The following is a 22,950-nucleotide window of genomic DNA, read 5'->3' on the forward strand; positions in this document are numbered from 1 at the left end:
ACAATTGTCCAAATACTGCATATTTCAGTTTTACTATAAAAAAACAATGTTGTCTTTGACAGAAAAGGCGTAAGGCTTTTTTTTTTTTTTTACTTTATATCAACCTGAAGTTGATATACAGATTTATTGTAAGCGTTAAATAAAAAATAAAATAATTTGACTTGTTTTTAACATTTTAATGTTATGTTATTTTAATTTATTATGCGCCCCCCAACCAACTGTTACATCCGCGACTGAGACCCTTTATGGGCCCCAGGAGCCCTAAAAGGTAAAAAAAAAAAATCTACATATTTTGTTATGGTTTGAAAGTAAAAAATATCAAAATGGCCCCCGCATGCTTTAATTTTTCCTCAGTGGAAAAAGATTGGACACCCCTGCAATAAAGCAAAACTTCACATTTCAGAGTGACCTTTTATGGCGGGCAGCCTAAGGCACACCTGTGCAATAATCATGATGTTTAATCGGCATCTTGATATGACACACCTGTGAAGTGGGATTGATTATCTTGGCAAAGAAGAAATGCTCACTAACACAGATTTAGACAATATTTGAGAGGAATAAGTATTTTGTGTATATAGTAAAAGTCTTAGATGAGTTCATGTCATGAAAGATGGGAGCAAAAACAAGTGTTGCTTTTATATTTTGGTTCAGTATAAGAATTGTGTCCAAAAAATGATGCCTCTATGAAAACAACATTCAGTTACACATTTAACAGTGTTTATTATGGTGGTTGTAATTGTTCAAATTCCATCATTTTTTATTATTTTATTTTAATTAAAATTTAAACAAACTTTAGTTAGTTGAGTATAGTGCATTTTTACTTTGAGAGCTTCTAATGTTTTAGATCAGAGTGTCTAAACTTTTTCCACCAAGGGCCGCATATTGAATATCTAAGGTGACTAAGAATATTGATAATTATAAGTAGAAACATTTCAGCTTTTTTTCCCATTTCATTCCAATTTTTTGCCACGTTTTTCTTACATTTTTTTACTGTTGTTTGGACACACCTTCTCCTCATTCAATGTGTTTTCTTTATTTTCATGACTATTTATTTACATTGTAGATTGTCACTGAAGGCATTAAAACTATGAATGAACACATGTGGAGTTATGTACTTAACAAAAAAAAAGGTGAAATAGCTGAAAACATGTTTTATATTTTAGTTTCTTCAAAATAGCCACCCTTTGCTCGGATTACTGCTTTGCACACTCTTGGCATTCTCGCAATGAGCTTCAAGCGCACCTGTGAAGTGAAAACCATTTCAGGTGACTACCTCTTGAAGCTCATCGAGAGAATGCCAAGAGTGTGCAAAAAAAGTAAATCATAGCAAAGGGCGGCTGTTTTGAAGAAACTAGAATATAAAACATGTTTTCAGTTATTTCACCTTTTTTTTTGTTAAGTACATAACTCCACATGTGTTCATTCATAGTTTTGATGTGACAATCTACAATGTAAATAGTCATGAAAATAAAGAAAACCATTAAATGAGGTGTGTACAAACTTTTGGCCCGTATGTTATTAGGAAATATACCTAAAGTGCACTGTAAAAAAACGGTCATCTACTGGCAGCCAAACGAAAACCATAAAATTAAAGTAAAACATGGTAAACCAAATAATGATCAAAAACATAATTACAGAAATTTTCATGAAACGTTTTACGGAAAAATATCGTAATATTACATGAATTTGAAAGTAATTTAAGAAAACAGAAAATGCTATGTATAATTAATTTGGTATTTTTCTGTAAAAAAAAATAGAAATATACATAGTTTGTCATTACTGGCATATTACTTAAAATAACAGGCGGATTGTTTATTTACAGATAATGTCTTCAATTCTACAGTTTTATAAACGATTTTTAAAAATAGAAAAATTACAGTAGAAATTTAGAGTAAATTAACCATAAAAATAGGATTTTTTAAAAAAGTGTGCCTGATTAAATTTTAAAAGTTGTATATTTCCAAAAGTATCGGTATCGCCGATACCAGCCTGAATTATACTTGGTATCAAGCAGAAGGAAAAACAGTATCACACACCCAGAGCCGGTTCGTGGCATAGGCCGTATAGGCAAATGCTAAGGGCGCCGTCCATCAGGGGGCGCCACGCCAGTGCCACAAATGTTGGAGGAAAAAAAAAAAAAAAAAAAAAAATGTTGGTACTATTATTTCTAAATACAAAAAATAATCCCACGTTAATTAAAATGCAAAGTAAAGCCTATTTAATATAAATATTATTTGTTACAACACTACGCCCCCTCTCTTCCCGTATCATGACTCTTTTTGGACGTCACCACATCAAAAAAATCAACACAAGATGTCAAAACGGCCAAAACTGTCAGGTGCCCAGGGAAGAAAAAATAGAAAAGAAGAGGAGGAGAAACGAGAAAAAGACAGAGGTAGCAGGTAGGTAACGTTAGCCTACATGAAATTATTTGTCTGTTACAGAATGTGATAGTAACCTGGCTTTTTAGCATTAAGCTAATGTTACATGATTCGGCAATTGCTAATCAATAAATAGCTAGTTCTGTTTTAACGTCGGGTTAATATTGTGGAGGGGGCTAAATTGTTATGGAAAATAATAATGTAACGTTAGGTAATTACAGTACTCCCACCTTACATTCCTCAGGGACATTTGTATTAGATCTTTTAAGTACCGGTAGGTGTTTTTTGTTTACATTGTTATTGCCTTCTGGTTAGCTAATGTTTGCCCTGCAGGTAATAGTCACTTTTCCGCCCCTTTATATATTAGGTATAGTTGTAAGCCTAGTTGTTAAAGTGCACATCATTAATGTTAATTAAGCAATAACACACGAGTGCTGAATGCTGCTTTTTTAATTTGAGCACTGCTGTGATTCGGTTAAAGATAATCATAACACAACATTCTCATATAATATGTTAATTTGCTTTCTTTAAGCAAAAAAAAAAAAGGTCAAAGACAAAGCTATTCGGTTTTTCGTGAGTATATACACTTCACTGCCGATGTGGGGGGGCGCCACCTAATGTACAGTATGTACAGTATGTGTCCTGACCGCTTTTTGTGTTCACCAGACAGGTAAAGAAAGTGTCAAAATACCCCAAATAAAAACGGCAAGTAAATGTATTTCAAGTATTTGTCGTTTATTTCATCTTATTCTGAGGATTATGGTCTGATTTCATTTTCACGAGGCCATCTTTAAGATGAATCATGCAAAAAACAACCACTAACAATCAGTTCACCTCCAGAAGGTGTCTTCCTCCCCATTTTTTGTCACTATTGCTCCCATATCTGAAAAGAAAGAGTGAGTATTGTCCACTCTTGGATGCACTTGATCCATGCATAGAGGTCAGTTTGGGGCTTTCCCAGGAGCCTCGTTATTGTCAAGGCACCTAACACTTATATATAAAAAGAAAAGAAAAGAAAAAGGTCTCAGAACATATTTTAGTCTGGGTCTTAACGGAGTCTGGTGTTGAGGCAAAGTAATGAAAGTTCCTGAGAAGAGATTGTTTGGTTTGTGAAGAGAGCAAAAAAAACAGGTATAATTCATTGTAAGAATCATAAGGGGATTAAAAAAACGTACCACGTTACTTTATAGTTCCATTGAAGCACCTCTTTGAAAGATAATCACGATAAGGATAAATGGCATAAAAGTGTGTATATTCAGTCCTGCTGGGGCCTCAGAGGCCTTTGTTGAAGTACACGCTTTGTACGCCGTCGCCGTGCTTGGACAGGATGGCGTCACGGAGCTCCGGCTCGAGTTTGGACACGGCAATGGAGCTGGGAGGGGAGGAGAAGGAAGAGCAACGTGGTCAGGCTTTTATTTGGTGTTGGAGAACATTTACCGTATTTTCCTGACTATAACCCGCTACTTTTTTCCCCACGCTTTGAACCCTGTAGCTTATATTTATTGATTTTTCTGCGCAAATGGTCATAATGTTCTGTATTCAACTAGGGCTGCAACAACTAATCGATTAAATCGATTAAAATCGATTATAAAAATAGTTGTCGATTAATTTAGTCATCGATTCGTTGGATCTATGCTATGCGCATGCGCAGAGGCTTAAAAAAAAAAAAAATAAATAAAAATGTTTTTTTTAATTTATTTATTTTATTTTTTTAAAATAAACCTTTATTTATAAACTGCAACATGTACAAACAGCTGAGAAACAATAATCAAAATAAGTATGGTGCCAGTATGCTGTTTTTTTTTCAATAAAATACTGGAAAGGATAGAAATGTAGTTTGTCTCCTTTATTCGATTATTAAATCGATTAATCGAAGTAATAATCGACAGATTAATCGATTATCAAATTAATCGTTAGTTGCAGCCCTATATTCAACTAATACTTTTTGTATTTCAAGACACTAAAAAAGTTGTTATTCTTTGTGCCATGGCGCCATCAATCAATCAATCAATCAATCAAAGTTTATTTATATAGCCCTTAATCACAAGTGTCTCAAAGGGCTGCACAATCTTTTGGATGAGTTGGCTAACTGCAGGTGGTGCCGTTTGAAAATAGAATAGAATAGAATGGACTTTATTGTCATTATATTTGCATATAACGAGATTAAGGACTCCAATTTAAGATGCGGTAGTGGGAACAAATATGGGGTAAAAGTAAATTACACAAGAGGTAATAAAGAAAAAAAACTAACAATTGAAATAAACAGACTACTATCCAATAAAAATAAGCAATCCTGTACAATATACAAAACACTAGAAATACAAAATAATGTACAATATACAGCAGTGGTCCCCAACCACCGGGCCACGGCCCGGTACCGGTCCGCAGACCGATTGGTACCGGGACGCAGAAGAAATAAAATTTAAAAAAAAAAATAAAAAAATTAAAAAAGTTTTATTTTTATTTTTTATTAAATCAACATAAAAAACACAATATATACATTATATATCAATACAGTCTGCAGGGATACAGTCCGTAAGCACACATGATTGTATTTCTTTATAAAAAAAAATAACCCCCCCCCCCCCCCCCCCCCCCCGGGACAAATTTTCAATCGTTGACCGGTCCGCAGCTACGAAAGTATTCGCCCATAGCATTTTTTCCTCGAAAGGATTCTTCATTTATCGCTCCAAGCAACATTTGTCAATTTTACAATACAATATACCCCTTAAATAATTTTACGGGGTATATTGTAGCGTCCCGGAAGAGTTAGTGCTGCAAGGGCTTCTGGGTATTCTGTTGTGTTTATGTTGTGTTACGGTGCGGATGTTCTCCCGAAATGTGTTTGTCATTCTTGTTTGGTGTGGGTTCACAGTGTGGCGCATATTTGTAACAGTGTTAAAGTTGTTTATACGGTCACCCTCAATGTGACCTGTATGGCTGTTGACCAAGTATGCCTTGCATTCACTTGTGTGTGTGTGAAAAGCCGTAGATATTATGTGACTGGGCCGGCACGCAAAGGCAGTGCCTTTAAGGTTTATTGGCGCTCTGTACTTCTCCCTACGTCCGTGTACACGGCGGTGTTATAATAAGTCAAAATTTTACTTTTTGAAACCGATACAGATAATTTTGAAACAGATACCGATAATTTCCGATATTACATTTTAAAGCATTTATCGGCTGATAATATCGGCAGTCCGATATTATCGGACATCCCTAATATTTACTGTACATGATAAGTTTTTTGTGATTAATCACACGAGTTAAGGCGTTATTATTGACAACCACAATAAAAAGTAACGGGTTACCATTTCTGTGGGAACAAAGAGCAGGCTGCCGGCACCATGAAGACCAAACTGTTGAAAAAAAAAAAGAAAAAAGAAAAAAAAGAGTCAAAAGATGTGTTTATCCCTGAGACTTCCACAATAAAATCCTCTCATCACGCCAGATGTTGTACTTACAAGACGCCCACCATCATCACTTGAATGGGCCCGTGGAGATACGTGATTCTCTGTGAAAGGAAAACAATGTTTTTATTTGGCCTTTCTCAGCAAGCAGGCATGTGATTTGACCACAATGAAAAAGACTGAAAAATTTTCCGGGGGTCTGGGGGACGAAGGCCCCCAGCCAGGTCCAGGGCAACGCCCCCCCCCCCGAAGCTCCTGGTTTTTCACCAATTTAACATGCTAAAATTAACAAAGACAACACCATTTGAAGAAAATATTTTAGTGTTTAAAGACATGAAAACATCATTAATAGAACATACATAACACAATTATCCTAATGAATCACTGTATATGGTTCAGTCCCAACAGTATTTAGTCACTAATATTTACATCTTGTGTTCATTTCACATCCACAGGTGTCACATTGATCAGTGTTATTATCTACAGTTTATTTACAGTATTACTTCAGTTCACTTCACACATTAGCTTCCTCAGAGAGCCCAGCCCTAACATGAGCTTTCCTTGCAAATTTCTGAGCAGCCTGCATTTTCCTTTTGGTCTGTGCTTTTGTAGCTTCTTTTTTGGATTTTTGGATAAATATAACAAAATACCAAATGTAAACATTTCATTTTTTTCTGCCAAAATAGGATATAAATTTATGAAAATAATTAAACATGTTTAGTATTGTTTACTCATATTTGAAAATAGGAAATAATAATAATGTGAGGACACTGACATATTGCATAAAACAAGTGTGAAAATATTTACCTTCAAGATTGTTACACCACTGACAAAACAAAGGATGAAGTCCGTAAGGTTTGCTCACTTTCGGTTGACATCCAAAAGTAGCAGCTAGTGAAAAGTTCGTTTTCCTTGCTTCAAGTTGTTTCATATGTTTTTGGCGTTTCGCATGTACTTCCAAACCCTTGAAACTTCGTGATCCATAGTCAATATTATCATGACACCACGTGCACAAAACCTTTCCGGGACGATCGATTTTCCGAATAAAATCACCGAACAAAGTCGTAACTTCCTTCTTCCCGAACGGTATCAGTGATTTCCCTTTCCATCCAGTCCCATCGAAACTTATTTTTGACATGTTTATCAATTTTTTTTACTCGCAAAGCGTCCTTTCTCTCGAGAACCGACATCGTTTACATATGGAAAATGGCGGTAATAACCATTATGAATGATGACGTTATTAAAGTCATCATTCATAACAGATGTCCTGATTGGTCACAAGGAACATATCGACCAATCAACTACGGCGTAATATAAACTACGTCTCGAATCTTGATTTAGGGTCGGAAAAAAACGGAAAAACGGGAGATAATTTTTTTTTTTCCCCGAGATTAAAAGACGGAATTCCGACTTTAGACGGAAAAATCACATGCCTGAGCAAGGCAGCAAAAAAAAAAAAAAGAAAAGGGGGGAGCTAACCTGCATGAATTTGTATTTTTCCAGCCTCTGCATAATGATGGGGAGGATGACTGCAAAACAGACACGAGCAAAGATAAATACAGCCATTAAAAATAAGTTTTTAAAATGTTCTATACATACTCATTCCTGGTGCAGCCATGGTGATCCTGGAGATGACCACCTGGGTGATGCCTTTCGCCGCCGCCTTCTACACAGGAGAGAATAACACCATAGAAGTAGTAAAAAGGACAAAAAATAACAAATGCAAAAAAAAAACAAAAAAAAAGGCCTCACTTTTGAGTGGCCGAGTTTGTTCCCGTTTTCATCGGTGACAGCGATGCCGTTTAGGATTTCCCTGAAGAAAACAAGGACCAGAATTATCGCATTATTCCTTCATCCATATTGAAGGAACAAAAATGCAATGGACAAAAATACAGCAAATATTTATTAAAAAGGACACACAGAGTGAAATAAATATTCACATGAATGTGCTTTAATCCAGTGTTTTTCAACCTTTATTAAGCCGAGGCACATTTTTTGCGTGGAAAAAATGCGGAGGCACACCACCAGCAGAAATCATTAAAAACGAAACTCAGTTGACAGTAAAAAGTTGTCGCAATTGTTGGATATGACTTTAAAGCATAACCAAGCATGCATCACTATAGCTCTTGTCTCAAAGTAGGTGTACTGTCACCACCTGTCACATCACACCCTGATTATTTGGAGTTTTTTGCTGTCTTCCTGTGTGTAGTGTTTTAGTTCTTGTCTGGCGCTCCTATTTTGGTGGCTTTTCCTCTTTTTTTTGGTATTTTCATGTCGCGGTTTCATGTCTTCCTTTGAGCGATATTTCCCGCATCTACTTTGTTTTAGCAATCAGGAATATTTCAGTTGTTTTTATCCTTCTTCGTGGGGACATTGTCGATTGTCATGTCATGTTCGGATGTACATTGTGGACGCCGTCTTTGCTCCACAGTAAGTCTTTGCTGTCGTCCAGCATTCTGTTTTTGCTTACTTTGTGGCCAGTTCAGTTTTAGTTTGGTTCTGCATAGCCTTCCCTAAGCTTTGATGCCTTTTCTTAGGGGCACTCACCTTTTGTTTATTTTTGGTTTAAACATTAGACACTTTTTTACCTGCACACTGCCTCCCGCTGTTTCCGACATCTACAAAGCAATTAGCTACCGGCCGCCACCCACTGGTATGGAAGAGTATTACAGGGTTACTCTGCCGAGCTCCAGACAGCACCGACACTCAACAACAACACATCATTTGCAGACTATAATTACTGGTTTGCAAAAAATATTTTTTACCCCAAATAGGTGAAATTAGATTATCTCTCACGGCACACCAGATTATATCTCACGGCACAGTGGTTGAAAAACACTGCTTTAACCTACTAATATTCAACATGCTATATTTTTATGAAGAAATTATATAATTAGCAGGAGAAATGTTGCAGGGGTGCCGGAAATTATTTAATTACGTAATCTATTAATGTCATTATTTGTTTCATAATTTAATTTTTTTTCCCTACAAATTACTTCATTATTTAACTAACTATTTCACGACTTACTTAAGTATTTCATGATTTACATGAAACTGTATGTCAGCGCTTCAATAATTTATTTTATTCTATGAAGTGCTGCTGAACATAGGGTTCATGGAATAGATAAATAAATCATTACATCATGAAAAATTAAATTAAATCAATAATTTAGTGATTAAATAATCAAACATTAAAATAATTTATTACCATAAATGTACTTTTACGTCAAATAAATTAATGACACATTTAATAACATGTATGTATTTAATTCCAATTAGAATTAACAAATTTAGGTAGATATTTAAAGATGTATTTATTTAATTTTCCTATTTGGACCTACTGGTCTGCCAGAGAATAAGAAAACATAGCAGAAGGGATCAATGTGGCCAACTTAGCGCCTTGTTTAGTATTCAGACCTCTCTAGAGAGTCTCTGTCTACATTTACACTGCAAGTAAAATGTTATCTTTATCAGACTCCAGTGTAAACGCGCACAGGCCCCAACGTGGCCCCAATGTGGCCGATAACGTGAAAACAAAGGAAGTTGCGTAAATGTACATGGAAGTCGCTGCTGCTGCTAATACTACAAAAATAAAATAAAAGTCCCCACACATTAAAAATGAGTGTTTTTTACGTGAAAATAAATTAAAAGCAAAATAATGTATGAATGGATATATACAGTATATAGGTGTAATATATTTAGGTTTTTAATCTTTTTATGGCTGTAAGTAGAGGCAACACGGACATCAGTGTAACTTTATTTTTCAATTCACTTACATGTGTACGTAACATGTAAACAAATACGCCACAGCGTCAATTCAACAATTGCTATTTCTTTGGAATCAAAATATATATTTATATATTACACATTGCCTTTTAGTTGTGCACTATTGACTAGTGATGCACTGAAACTGGATGTTGGGATGACGTTTCCACTTCCGCTGGCGAGCTGCGGCCTTTTTTGCGCACACGAATGACGTCGCTCACCCAAAAGTCGCATACTCAGGCCCTGGCCCTAACCAATCTGGCGCCCTAGGCAAGATTTTAGGTGGCGCCCCCCCCCCCCACATCGGCAGTGAAGTGTATATACTCACAAGAAACCGAATAGCTTTGTCTTTGACCTTTTTTTTTGCTTAAAGAACGCAAATTAACATATACTTGTGATTTAGGGCTATATAAATAAACATTGATTGATTGATTGATTGGTATTATATGAGAATGTTATGTTATGATTATCTTTAACTGAATCACAGCAGTGCTCAAATTAAAAAACAGCATTCAGCACTCATGTGATATTGCTTAATTAACATTAATGATGTGCACTTTAACAACTAGGCTTACAACTATACCTAATATATAAAGGGGTGGAAAAGTGACTATTACCTGCAGGTCAAACATTAGCTAACCAGAAGGCAATAACAATGTAAACAAAAAACACCTACCGGTACTTAAAAGATCTAATACAAATGTCCCTGAGGAATGTAAGGTGGGAGTACTGTAATTACCTAACGTTACATTATTATTTTCCATAACAATTTAGCCCCCTCCACAATATTAACCCGACGTTAAAACAGAACTAGCTATTTATTGATTAGCAATTGCCGAATCATGTAACATTAGCTTAATGCTAAAAAGCCAGGTTACTATCACATTCTGTAACAGACAAATAATTTCATGTAGGCTAACGTTACCTACCTGCTACCTCTGTCTTTTTCTCGTTTCTCCTCCTCTTCTTTTCTCTTTTTTCTTCCCTGGGCACCTGACAGTTTTTGGCCGTTTTGACATCTTGTGTTGATTTTTTTAAGTGGTGACGTCCAAAAAGAGTCATGACACGGGAAGGGAGGGGGCGCACCTTGCGAGGGGGACGGGGGGGGGGGGGGGGGGGGGGGGGGGCAGGCGTAATGTTGTAACAAATAATATTTCTATTAAATAGGCTTTACTTTGCATTTTAATTAACGTGGGATTATTTTTTGTATATAGAAATAATAGTACCAAGTTTGTTTTTTTTTGTTTTTTTTTCCTCCAACATTTGTGGCACTGGCGTGGCGCCCCCTGATGGACGGCGCCCTTAGCATTTGCCTATACGGCCTATGCCACGGACCGGCCCTGCGCATACGGTTGCCGTTTAGACTAAAGTCACATTTGAAAAGATTAGATTCGGACTACCTCCTGATGTGGCCTGAATCTGATGCTAAAAGATTAGATTTGTAGCACTTTGGAGCGTCAAGACTGGCAAAAAACCCTGATCTGTGTATTTGAGGGCAAAAAAACCCCTAACAGATTCGGCGTGCAGTGTAAACGAGGCCTCTGTCTGTGGGCCCCAGGTTGGTAGAGTGGCCGTGCCAGCAAACTTGAGGGTTCCAGGTTCGATCCCCGCTTCCGCCATCCTAGTCACTGCCGTTGTGTCCTTGGGCAAGACACTTTACCCACCTGCTCCCAGTGCCCCCCACACTGGTTTAAATGTAACTTAAATATTGGGTTTCACTATGTAAAAGCGCTTTGAGTCACTAGAGAAAAGCGCTATATAAATATAATTCACTTCACATCTAATAGCACTCACAAATAACTTGGTCTTGTTTTTGACATAAAATGAAAGAAGCGACAGGAAAAATGTAATTTGTATTTCTATTACGGTTGTACAGATAGCGATATTTTGGTACCGGTACCAAAGTATCGATACTTTTCTAAATAAAAGGGACCACAAAAAATGTCATTATTGGCTTTATTTGAACAAAAAATCTTAGGGTACCGGTACATTAAACAAATGTTTATTATTGCAACGAAAAACAATTTTGTCCTTAAATAAAAAAGTGAACATACTAGACAACTTGTCTTTTAGTAGTAAGTAAACAAACAAAGACTCCTAATTAGTCTGCTGACGTATGCAGTAACATATTGTGTCATTTATACACCTATTTTGTACACATTATAAAGGACAAGCTGTAAAATTGATTTTTAATTTACTTGTTCATTTACTGTTTAATATCTGTTTTAACATGTTCTATCTACAATTCTGTTAAAATGTAACGGGGGGTTTTTTTGTCATAAAAAAATACAATCATGTGTGCTTATCCTTGCAGACTGTATTGATATATAATGATATATAATGTAGGAACCAGAATATTAATAACAGAAGGAAACAACCCTTTTGTGTGAATGAGTGTAAATGGGGGAGGGAGGTTTTTTGGGTTGGTGCACTAATTGTAAGTGTATCTTGTGTTTTTTATGTGGATTTAATAAAAAATTATTATTTTTTTATAATTTCTTGTGCAGCCCGGTACCAATCGATTCACGGACCGGTACCGGGCCGCGTCCCGGTGGTTGGGGACCACCATCTTAAAGCACCTCTTCCTGAGGGCGTTTCAGTGTTATAACTTCATCTTTATCTTTACTTTTTAAGCCAAAATGCGTCCATTCTCCTTTTTCTGTCTACACACTGTGTCTGCTTGTAGGTACTCTGTGATTGTGCGCTGCCGAACATGCTTCTCTGCTCGTAAAACCAGCAATGTGACGACGCACCATCATGCCCGGTACTTTTCAAACAGAGTATAGTACCGTTTTTGATAGAGATGTCCGATAATGGCTTTTTTGCCGATATCCGATATTGTCCAACTCTTAATTACCGATTCCGATATCAACCGATACAGATATATACAGTCGTGGAATTAACACATTATTATGCCTAATTCTGTTGTGATGCCCCGCTGGATGCATTAAACAATGTAACTTTACCATGAATTGATTAATGTGGACCCCGACTTTAACAAGTTGAGAAACTTATTCGGGTGCTACCATTTAGTGGTCAATTGTACGGAATATGTACTGTACTGTGCAATCTACTAATACAAAACCCGTTTCCATATGAGTTGGGAAATGGTGTTAGATGTAAATATAAACGGAATACAATGATTTGCAAATCATTTTCCACCCATATTCAGTTGAATATGCTACAAAGACAACATATTTGATGTTCAAACTGATAAACATATTTTTTTTTTGCAAATAATCATTAACTTTAGAATTTGATGCCAGCAACACGTGACAAAGAAGTTGGGAAAGGTGGCAATAAATACTGATAAAGTTGAGGAATGCTCATCAAACACTTATTTGGAACATCCACAGGTGTGCAGGCAAATTGGGAACAGGTGGGTGCCATGATTGGGTATAAAAGTAGATTCAATGAAATGCTCAGTCATTCACAAACAAGGATGGGGCGAGGGTCACCACTTTGTCAACAAATGCGTGAGCAAATTGTTGAACGGTTAAGAAAAACCTTTCTCAACCAGCTATTGCAAGGAATTTAGGGATTTCACCATCTACGCTCCGTAATATCATCAAAGGGTTCAGAGAATCTGGAGAAATCACTGCACGTAAGCAGCTAAGCCCGTGACCTTCCATCCCTCAGGCTGTACTGCATCAACAAGCGACATCAGTGTGTAAAGGATATCACCACATTGGCTCAGGAACACTTCAGAAACCCACTGTCAGTAACTACAGTTGGTCGCTACATCTGTAAGTGCAAGTTAAAACTCTCCTATGCGAGGCGAAAACCGTTTATCAACAACACCCAGAAACGCCGTCGGCAAAAAAAAAAAAAAGTTTATGAGTTTGAACATCAAATATCTTGTCTTTGTAGTGCATTCAATTGAATATGGGTTGAAAAGGATTTGCAAATCATCGTATTCTGTTTATATTTACATCTAACACAATTTCCCAACTCATATGGAAACGGGGTTTGTACAAGTTTCAATCAATCAATCATAAACAAGGTTTTCCAAAATAAGAGAACAACTTCAACTCCAGTTATGTTTGGCGGGGTTGAAGTGGGCGGGGTTTGGTGGTAGCCGGGGGTGTATATTGTTGCGCCCCGGAAGAGTTAGTGCTGCAAGGGGTTCTGGGTATTTGTTCTGTTGTGTTACGGTGCGGATGTTCTCCCGAAATGTGTTTGTCATTCTTGTTTGGTGTGGGTTCACAGTGTGGCGCATATTTGTAACAGTGTTAAAGTTGTTTATACGGCCACCCTCAGTGTGACCAGTATGGCTGTTGACCAAGTATGCCTTGCATTCACTTATGTGTGTGTGACTGGGCCGGCACGCTGTTTGTATGGAGAAAAAGCGGACGTGACGACAGGTTGTAGAGGACAATAATGTTGTCCGGGTGGAAATCGGGAGAATGGTTGCCCCGGGAGATTTTCGGGAGAGGCACTGAAATTCGGGAGTCTCCCGGGAAAATCGGGAGGTTGAAACCGATACCGATAATTTCCGATATTACATTTTAAAGCATTTATCGGCCGATATCGGACATCTCTAGTTTTTGATTCATTAGTACCGTACAACCCTAATTTCTACACACAATTGTTTCGCTTTGCATGTTCTTTACTAGGGTTGGGTATTGAGTATCGATTGGAACCGGGACTAACTTTCAGATTCTCCCGGAATCGTTCAAAAGTTTAAATTTCGATTCCTATTTTCGATACCAGTCCGCCGACCGGAAAAAAATATGTCCGCCGAACCGGAAGAAGAAGCCGCTGAACACCAACGAAGAAGCGCCCACCGCCGGAAGTGTTAGCAAAGCCGAGCGAGTCAGTCAAGCTCAAGCATGGATAGCGGGCGTCGGCGGTCGAAAGTGTGGCTTCACTTTACACAAAAAAATGAAATAACCGCGAAATAACAGAGCTCCATGTCCATCAAGAAACGAGTGGAGAGAGAGCTGCATATGTACCAGGACGTTCCACCGATACTTATGTCTGACGACCCTGCTGCATGGTGGTGGAACCAACAAAAGACTTATCCTTTGCTGTCATATCTCGCTTTCTCCTATTTATGCGTTCAGGCTTCTTCCACACCCAGCGAACGTGTATTTTCCACAGCAGGAGACACTATCTGTCCAGAACGCTCACGCATCCTGCCTGAGAAGGCGGATATGGTCATTTTCCTAAACAAGAACTGTCTCTGATTTTATACTGTACCTGCTGCTAATCTGGACTGGGTTTTGCAAGTTGTTTCTTATTGTTTATTTGCTTTTCTGCACCAGGTTAGCCCATCAGTGGGAGCACGGTAACATTTTTAAGTACCTGCAGCATCATACACTTGTGTGTAAATGTGTTTTCATGAGGTTTCCTGCAGCATCATACACTTATGTGTAAATGTGTTTTCATGAGGTTTCCTGCAGCATCATACACTTATGTGTAAAGGTGTTTTCATGAGGTTTCCTGCAGCATCATACACTTATGTGTAAAGGTGTTTTCATGAGGTTTCCTGCAGCATCATACACTTATGTGTAAATGTGTTTTCATGAGGTTTCCTGCAGCATCATACACTTATGTGTAAAGGTGTTTTCATGAGGTTTCCTGCAGCATCATACACTTATGTGTAAATGTGTTTTCATGAGGTTTCCTGCAGCATCATACACTTATGTGTAAATGTGTTTTCATGAGGTTTCCTGCAGCATCATACTTATGTGTAAATGTGTTTTCATGAGGTTTCCTGCAGCATCATACACTTATGTGTAAAGGTGTTTTCATGAGGTTTCCTGCAGCATCATACACTTATGTGTAAAGGTGTTTTCATGAGGTTTCCTGCAGCATCATACACTTATGTGTAAATGTGTTTTCATGAGGTTTCCTGCAGCATCATACACTTATGTGTAAATGTGTTTTCATGAGGTTTCCTGCAGCATCATACACTTATGTGTAAATGTGTTTTCATGAGGTTTCCTGCAGCATCATACACTTATGTGTAAATGTGTTTTCATGAGGTTTCCTGCAGCATCATACACTTATGTGTAAAGGTGTTTTCATGAGGTTTCCTGCAGCATCATACACTTGTGTGTAAATGTGTTTTCATGAGGTTTCCTGCAGCATCATACACTTATGTGTAAATGTGTTTTCATGAGGTTTCCTGCAGCATCATACACTTATGTGTAAATGTGTTTTCATGAGGTTTCCTGCAGCATCATACACTTATGTGTAAATGTGTTTTCATGAGGTTTCCTGCAGCATCATACACTTATGTGTAAATGCGTTTTCATGAGGTTTCCTGCAGCATCATACACTTATGTGTAAATGTGTTTTCATGAGGTTTCCTGCAGCATCATACACTTATGTGTAAATGTGTTTTCATGAGGTTTCCTGCAGCATCATACACTGTGTAAATGTGTTTTCATGAGGTTTCCTGCAGCATCATACACTTGTGTAAATGTGTTTTCATGAGGTTTTCAAAAATAAAGCTCTCTTGAGGAAAGTGTACCCCTGGGAAAATGTATTCATAATTTATAATATTTATATTCAAGTTCATAGATTTGATATTTATATTCTAGTTGAAAACAGCCCTGTGAGGAATTTATAGTAAAGTTCATAAAAAGTTAATAGAATTACAATTTGATGGAGAATGTCAGACTATTTCATTCAGAAAGACTGTAGGTTAGCTAGCTCATTTAAAATATCCTAAACTTTTTTTTGACCCTGCCTCTTAAAAGAATCGGAATCGAGAATCGCCAGGAATCGGAATCGGAATCGTTCAAATTCAAACGATACCCAACCCTATTCTTTACACACATTGCTTTGAGCATCTTCAGTGCACACAATGAAATATGATGCCAATGTTGTGGAGTGGGACTCACTGTTGCCTCATCATGGGAATGTTGACACAGTTGGCCGCTGCCACAGCCACGAAAGGGACCCATCGTGCGACCAGAGGGGGCGCTCTCTGCGGAGGGAGCAAAACATTGGCGGCGATGTAAAGATAATTGAAGGCTGCACAGTGCCGGCTTGAAGCGAGTGACGGTACCTTCGTGTAGAGGTTGAGCCCGACCGCCGTAGCCAAAGCCGTGCTGGTCGCCGTGACGTAGGCCACGCCGATCTGCCTAAAACGCACAACAAACGCATTTCAGCACGGTGACGATGACAGATGTGGCGTAAGCGAGGCTCTTACTTCGGGGTGATGCTTGACGCGGCGTTGCGGTTGGTGTAGTTGACCAGCGCGTTGAAGGACTGATTGACCCACTGCCAAAACACCACCGCGGGGGACCGTCCTGGAAAGACAAGACCATCCAAGACATGTCTGGCACAAGCTTTACTACCAAGTGGCATTTGTGTGAATGTGAGGTTTCACTTCTTTACTGTCTAAAAACATATAAAAGCAGGATTAACAAAAGAAAAGGGGTCAAATTGTTCAATTGTTATTGTTTTAGTTAGGGATGTCCGATAATGGCTTTTTGCCGATATCCGATATTCCGATATTGTCCAACTCTTTAATTACAGATACCGATATCAACCGATATATGCATTCGTGGAATTAACACATTATTATGCCTAATTTGGACAACCGGGTATGGTGAAGATAAGGTACTTTTTTAAAAATTAGTAAAATAAGATAAATAAATTAAAAACATTTTCTTGAATAAAAAAGAAAGTACAACAATATAAAAACAGTTGCATAGAAACTAGTAATGAATGAAAATTAGTCAAATTAACTGTTAAAGGTTAGTACTATTAGTGGACCAGCAGCACGCACAATCATGTGTGCTTACGGACTGTATCCCTTGCAGACTGTATTGATATATATTGATATATAATGTAGGAACCAGAATATTAATAACAGAAAGAAACAACCCTTTTGTGTGAATGAGTGTAAATGGAGGAGGGAGGTTTTTTGGGTTGGTGCACTAATTGTAAGTGTATATTGTGTTTTTTATGTTGATTATATTAAAAAAAAAAAAAAAAAAAAAAAAACGATACCGATAATAAAAAAAACGATACCGATAATTTTCGATATTACATTTTAACGCATATATCGACATCTCTAGTTTTAGTCTATTTTATTGATCATGGATCAGGCTAAGTGCCTTTGGATCGATGTTGGTTGTTGATTATGAACATTATATGCAATAAGGTTGTCACTAGAAATGTCCGATAATATCGGACTGCCGATATTATCGGCCGATAAATGCTTTAAAATGTAATATCGGAAATTATCGGTTTCAAAAGGTAAAAGGTATTACTTTTTAAAACGCCTCTGTACGGAGTGGTACACGGACGTAGGGAGACGTACAGAGCAGTTGCGTCTCCCAGTCATACTTGCCAACCCTCCCGATTTTCCCGGGAGACTCCCGAATTTCAGTGCCCCTCCCGAAAATCTCCCGGGGCAACCATGCTCCCGAATTTCTCCCGATTTCCACCCAGACAACAATATTGGGGGCGTGCCTTAAAGGCGCACCGTAACGCAACAGAACAAATACCCAGAACCCCTTGCAGCACTAACTCTTCCAGGACGCTACAATATACACCCCCGCTAGCCCCTAACCCCCCACCTCAATCCCGCCCACCTCAAACTCCTCATGCCCTCTCAGGGAGAGCATGTCCCAAATTCCAAGCTGCTGTTTTGAGGCATGTTAAAAAAAAGAATGCACTTTGTGACTTCAATAATAAATATGGCAGTGTCATGTTGGCAATTTTTTTCCCGTAACTTGAGTTGATTTATTTTGGAAAACCTTGTTACATTGTTTAATGCATCCAGCGGGGCATCACAACAAAATTAGGCATAATAATGTGTTAATTCCACGACTGTATATATCGGTATCGGTTGATATCGGAATCTGTAATTAAGAGTTGGACAATATCGGAATATCGGCAAAAAAGCCATTATCGGACATCTCTATTTATAATGTATATTTTCTGCTGGATCTACTATTAGCGGGGGGTGTGTATTGTAGCGTCTCGGAACAGTTAGTGCTGCAAGGGGTTCTGGGTATTTGTTCTGTTGTGTTTATGTTGTGTTACGGTGCGGATGTTCTCCCGAAATGTGTTTGTCATTCTTGTTTGGTGTGGGTTCACAGTGTGGCGCATATTTGTAACAGTGTTAAAGTTGTTTATACACTACCCTCAGTGTGACCTGTATGGCTGTTGACCAAGTATGCTTCGCATTCACTTGTGTATGTGAAAAGCCGTAGATATTATGTGACTGGGCCGGCATGCAAAGGCAGTGCCTTTAAGGTTTATTGGCGCTCTGTACTTCTCCCTACGTCCGTGTACACGGCGGCGTTTTAAAAAGTCATACATTTTACTTTTTGAAACCGATACCGATAATTTCCGATATTACATTTTAAAGCATTTATCGACATCTCTAGTACTTATGATATTGAAAAAAGCAAGTATTGATGCATTTTTTTGTGTGTTGGTATCAATACTGTTGACTACACTAATGCAATACATGATATATATTTTTGGCGACATTTGGGTCACCGACGAGAGACTCTCTTTGAAGTACCTGTAGAACTGGAGCATGGCGCCCGTGATGGCCATGCCTCCTGGTACCTGAAAGGACATACGTCCGATGAGGTTCATGCGGTCCCCCGTGTCGGGGTGAAAGGCGGAGTCATAGAGCTTCTTGGCGTAGTGGAGCTGCTCCTCCGTGGTGCCCGGCGGGACGGAACCTGCCCTGAAACGTGGAAGGTGCACTTGAACGCAGCACGTACGAAATCACACCAGCCAGCTCCCGTTCTTACCTGCAGCTCTCCACTAAGGCTTTGGCCTCGTCCAGGCGCGAGTCCGGCAGGAGCGCCGTCCGCCAGTCGGTGATGTTGAAGAAGTGCTTCAGCCGGCCCATGAATGTGGACTGGTCCCATCGCGGCGCGTCAATGTCGAACGTGGAGGTCAGCGCCATGACGGTTCCTGGCGGGCTAATCCAAGGCGGCTGGTCTTGCAGACCTGAAGAACAGGCAGTTATTAGTTATGGGTCAGATGTTATTAATTGATGTATAATGAAACACAAGGAGTGATACTGCGTCCCTAGATTTGAAGGAAAACCACACGATCGATACAGCTGCTGTCATATGACTATGACAGTTGGAAGAGTGGTGTTCTACGCTTAACATCGTTTTATTGTCAACATCATCAGACTAATAGTAACTTAAAAAAAAGGCAAGCGTTTGCCATCATTTGTATCTTTTAGGGCTGGGCAATAAAACAATATCAATATAAATTGCAATACACTTTTAATCAATATCAATAAAAAAGGCATTTGATAAAAAAATAAATATACAGTACAGGCCAAAAGTTTGGACACACCTCATTCAATGTGTTTTCTTTATTTTCATGACTATTTACATCAGGGGTCCCCAAACTATGGCCCGCGGGCCGGATCCGGCCCCCCAGCATCCAAAATTTTAATTTAATTTTTAATTTTTTTAATTAATTAATTTATTTTTTCTAATCCATTTTCTACCGCTTGTTACTCTCGGTGTCTCCTAGCCGCTCAGGCAAATCATATTGTTTAAAAATAAATTTTCCCATCAATAATGTGACAATGTTAAACGTTGATGAACATCAATGTTAATTGATGTTAAATGACAAAAGGGATTAACTCGCTGGAATATAAAGACAATGTATATACATATATATATATATATATATATATACGGTATATACATATATATATATATATCAGTGTTTCCCACACATTCATTTATTTGTGGCGGCCCGCCACGAAAGAATTACGTCCGCCACAAATAAAACATTTATTTATTTTTTTTATTCCTGTCCAGCTTCTCAGGCAAATCATATAGATGATGTCTTGGTGACCACGCCCACAGCCAAGCCCCCAGCCAAGCCCCCACAGCCACAGGTATCTTGGCAGTTTATGGGAAACACTGTATATGTATATATATATATATATATATATATATATATATATATATATATATATATATATATATATATATATATATATATATATATATATATATATATATATATACAGCCCGGCCCCGGGCCAAATTTTTTTAACCCAATGCGGCCCCCGAGTCAAAAAGTTTGGGTACCCCTAATTTACATTGTAGATTGTCACTGAAGGCATCAAAACTATGAATGAACACATGTGGAGTTATGTACTTAACAGAAAAAAGGTGAAATAACTGAAAACATGTTTTGTATTCTAGTTTCTTCAAATTAGCCACCCTTTGCTCTGATTACAGTTTTGCCCACTCTTGGCATTCTCTCCATGAGCTTCAAGAGGGAGTCACCTGAAATGGTTTTCACTTCACAGGTGCACTGCAAAAAGTCAGTGTTCAAAAACAAGAAAAAACAAAACAAAAACTAGGGTTATTTTTAGAGATGTCCGATAATATCGGTCTGCCGATATTATCGGCCGATAAATGCGTTAAAATGTAATATCGGAAATTATCGGTATCGTTTTTTTTTTTATTATCAGTATCGTTTTTTAAAAAAACTTTTATTTATTTATTTTTTTTATTTATTAAATCCACATAAAAAACACAAGATACACTTACAATTAGTGCACCAACCCAAAAAACCTCCCTCCCCCATTTACACTCATTCACACAAAAGGGTTGTTTCTTTCTGTTATTAATATTCTGGTTCCTACATTATATATCAATATATATCAATACAGTCTGCAAGGGATACAGTCCGTAAGCACACATGATTGTGCGTGCTGCTGGTCCACTAATAGTACTAACCTTTAACAGTTAATTTTACAAATTTTCATTAATTACTAGTTTCTATGTAACTGTTTTTATATTGTTTTACTTTCTTTTTATTCAAGAAAATGTTTTTAATTTATTTATCTTATTTTATTCATTTTTTTAAAAAGTACCTTATCTTCACCATACCTGGTTGTCCAAATTAGGCATAATAATGTGTTAATTCCACGACTGTATGTATCGGTTGATATCGGTATCGGTTGATATCGGTAATTAAAGAGTTGGACAATATCGGCATATCGGATATCGGCAAAAGCCCTTATCGACATCCCTAGTTATTTTATTTGAACTACGCAAAATGATCTGCCGATAGAACAAGAAAATTCGGCTTGTCAAGACTTTCCAAAACAAGTAAAATTAGCTAACCTCAATGAACCCAAAAATACCTTAAAATAAGTATATTTTCACTAATAACAAGTGCACTTTTCTTGGTAGAAAAAAAAAAAGGAGACCTTTTTGCTCAATATGTTGAAAAATATTCTTAAATAATAATAATAATAATGAATTGCATTTGTAACGCACTTTACATTTGTTAAATTAAGTAAATGCTAGTGCCATTATCTTGACGTAATGATATGCGCTCCGCATCATGATTTTTTTTTTCATGCTTGAAGTAAGAAATTATTACTTAAAAAAAAGTAGTTTTATACTTGTGAGTGTTAATGACACAAGCTTTGCAACAGTTGATATTCTAGTTTCAAGCATGTTTTACTCAATATAGGTCATCAAATCTCAGCAACAAGCTGTAATATCTGACTGAGATCATTTAGGACCAAAACCCTTAAAACAAGTAAAACACTCTAACATAAAATCTGCTTAGTGAGAAGAATGATCTTATCAGACAGAAAATAAGCAAATATCACCCTTACTTAGATTTCAGTTTTTGCAGTGTGGGGTTGAAGCACCAGTTGTGCTTTCTGCGCAGCTATTCTTAAAAAAAAAAAGGAAAACAAGTATATTTGCTAACTATTAATTTATTCGCAGTGCTAATGTAATGGCTTTTATAATCCAGCCCATGACAATTATGAAACACAGACACAGTATCAGTGCAGGCCATACAGCTAGTGAGTGTGCCATATAGGGGTGTAACGGTACGTGTATTTGTATTGAACCGTTTCTGTACGGGGGTTCCGGTTCTGAGGTGTACCGAACGAGTTTCCCACACGGACATATTAAGTAGCGTAACGCACGTTGTGTAAACAATGCACACCGAGGCACAACACACGGCATGCTAGCAGCTAACGGGCTACGATAGACTGACCATACGTCCTCTTTTCACCGGACATGTCCTCTTTTGCGGAGCTGTCAGGGCGGAGTTTCTTAAATGCCTCAAATGTCCGGCATTTTGAGTTAGGGTTGCGTGTATTTTCAATGTACGTTCAGGGTTAAGAAGGGGTTAAAAACAAAACAAATTGTGCTCGCAGCAGCATTCTTGAGGGAGGGGCAGAGACAGAGAGTGAGTTATGATAAACGTGCATGCGTCGCCAGGCTCTGCTTTTTATCCATAGATTTATCAGATTTAATTTTTTATTATCTATAGCAGGGGTGTCAAAAGTGTGCCCCGGAGGCCATTTGCGGGCCACAGCTAATGTTTTAAAGGCCCACGGCACATTCTAAAAATACTATTAAAATAAACAAAAATATAACAAAAGTGAAATAAAAAAG

General features: G+C 37.8%; 1 protein-coding gene across 1 annotated transcript in view; it reads right to left on the bottom strand.

Moving 5' to 3' along the window:
* Positions 1–3,078: 3,078 nt before the first annotated feature.
* The window catches only part of sfxn2 (sideroflexin 2), a 28,323-nt gene continuing 8,451 nt past the window's right edge, over positions 3,079–22,950 (bottom strand). The window contains exons 2-12 of the mRNA XM_062057193.1: positions 19,291–19,492; positions 19,053–19,223; positions 16,719–16,847; positions 16,575–16,650; positions 16,408–16,493; positions 7,541–7,601; positions 7,388–7,454; positions 7,268–7,317; positions 5,843–5,892; positions 5,690–5,737; positions 3,079–3,753 (exon numbers count right to left, since the gene is read on the bottom strand). Coding sequence (XP_061913177.1) covers positions 3,654–3,753; positions 5,690–5,737; positions 5,843–5,892; positions 7,268–7,317; positions 7,388–7,454; positions 7,541–7,601; positions 16,408–16,493; positions 16,575–16,650; positions 16,719–16,847; positions 19,053–19,223; positions 19,291–19,492 — 1,040 coding nt within the window. The 3' untranslated portion in view covers positions 3,079–3,653. The remainder of the gene's footprint in view (positions 3,754–5,689; positions 5,738–5,842; positions 5,893–7,267; positions 7,318–7,387; positions 7,455–7,540; positions 7,602–16,407; positions 16,494–16,574; positions 16,651–16,718; positions 16,848–19,052; positions 19,224–19,290; positions 19,493–22,950) is intronic.

This window comes from Entelurus aequoreus, linkage group LG08, assembly GCF_033978785.1.
Source record: "Entelurus aequoreus isolate RoL-2023_Sb linkage group LG08, RoL_Eaeq_v1.1, whole genome shotgun sequence".
Classification (NCBI taxonomy): domain Eukaryota; kingdom Metazoa; phylum Chordata; class Actinopteri; order Syngnathiformes; family Syngnathidae; genus Entelurus; species Entelurus aequoreus.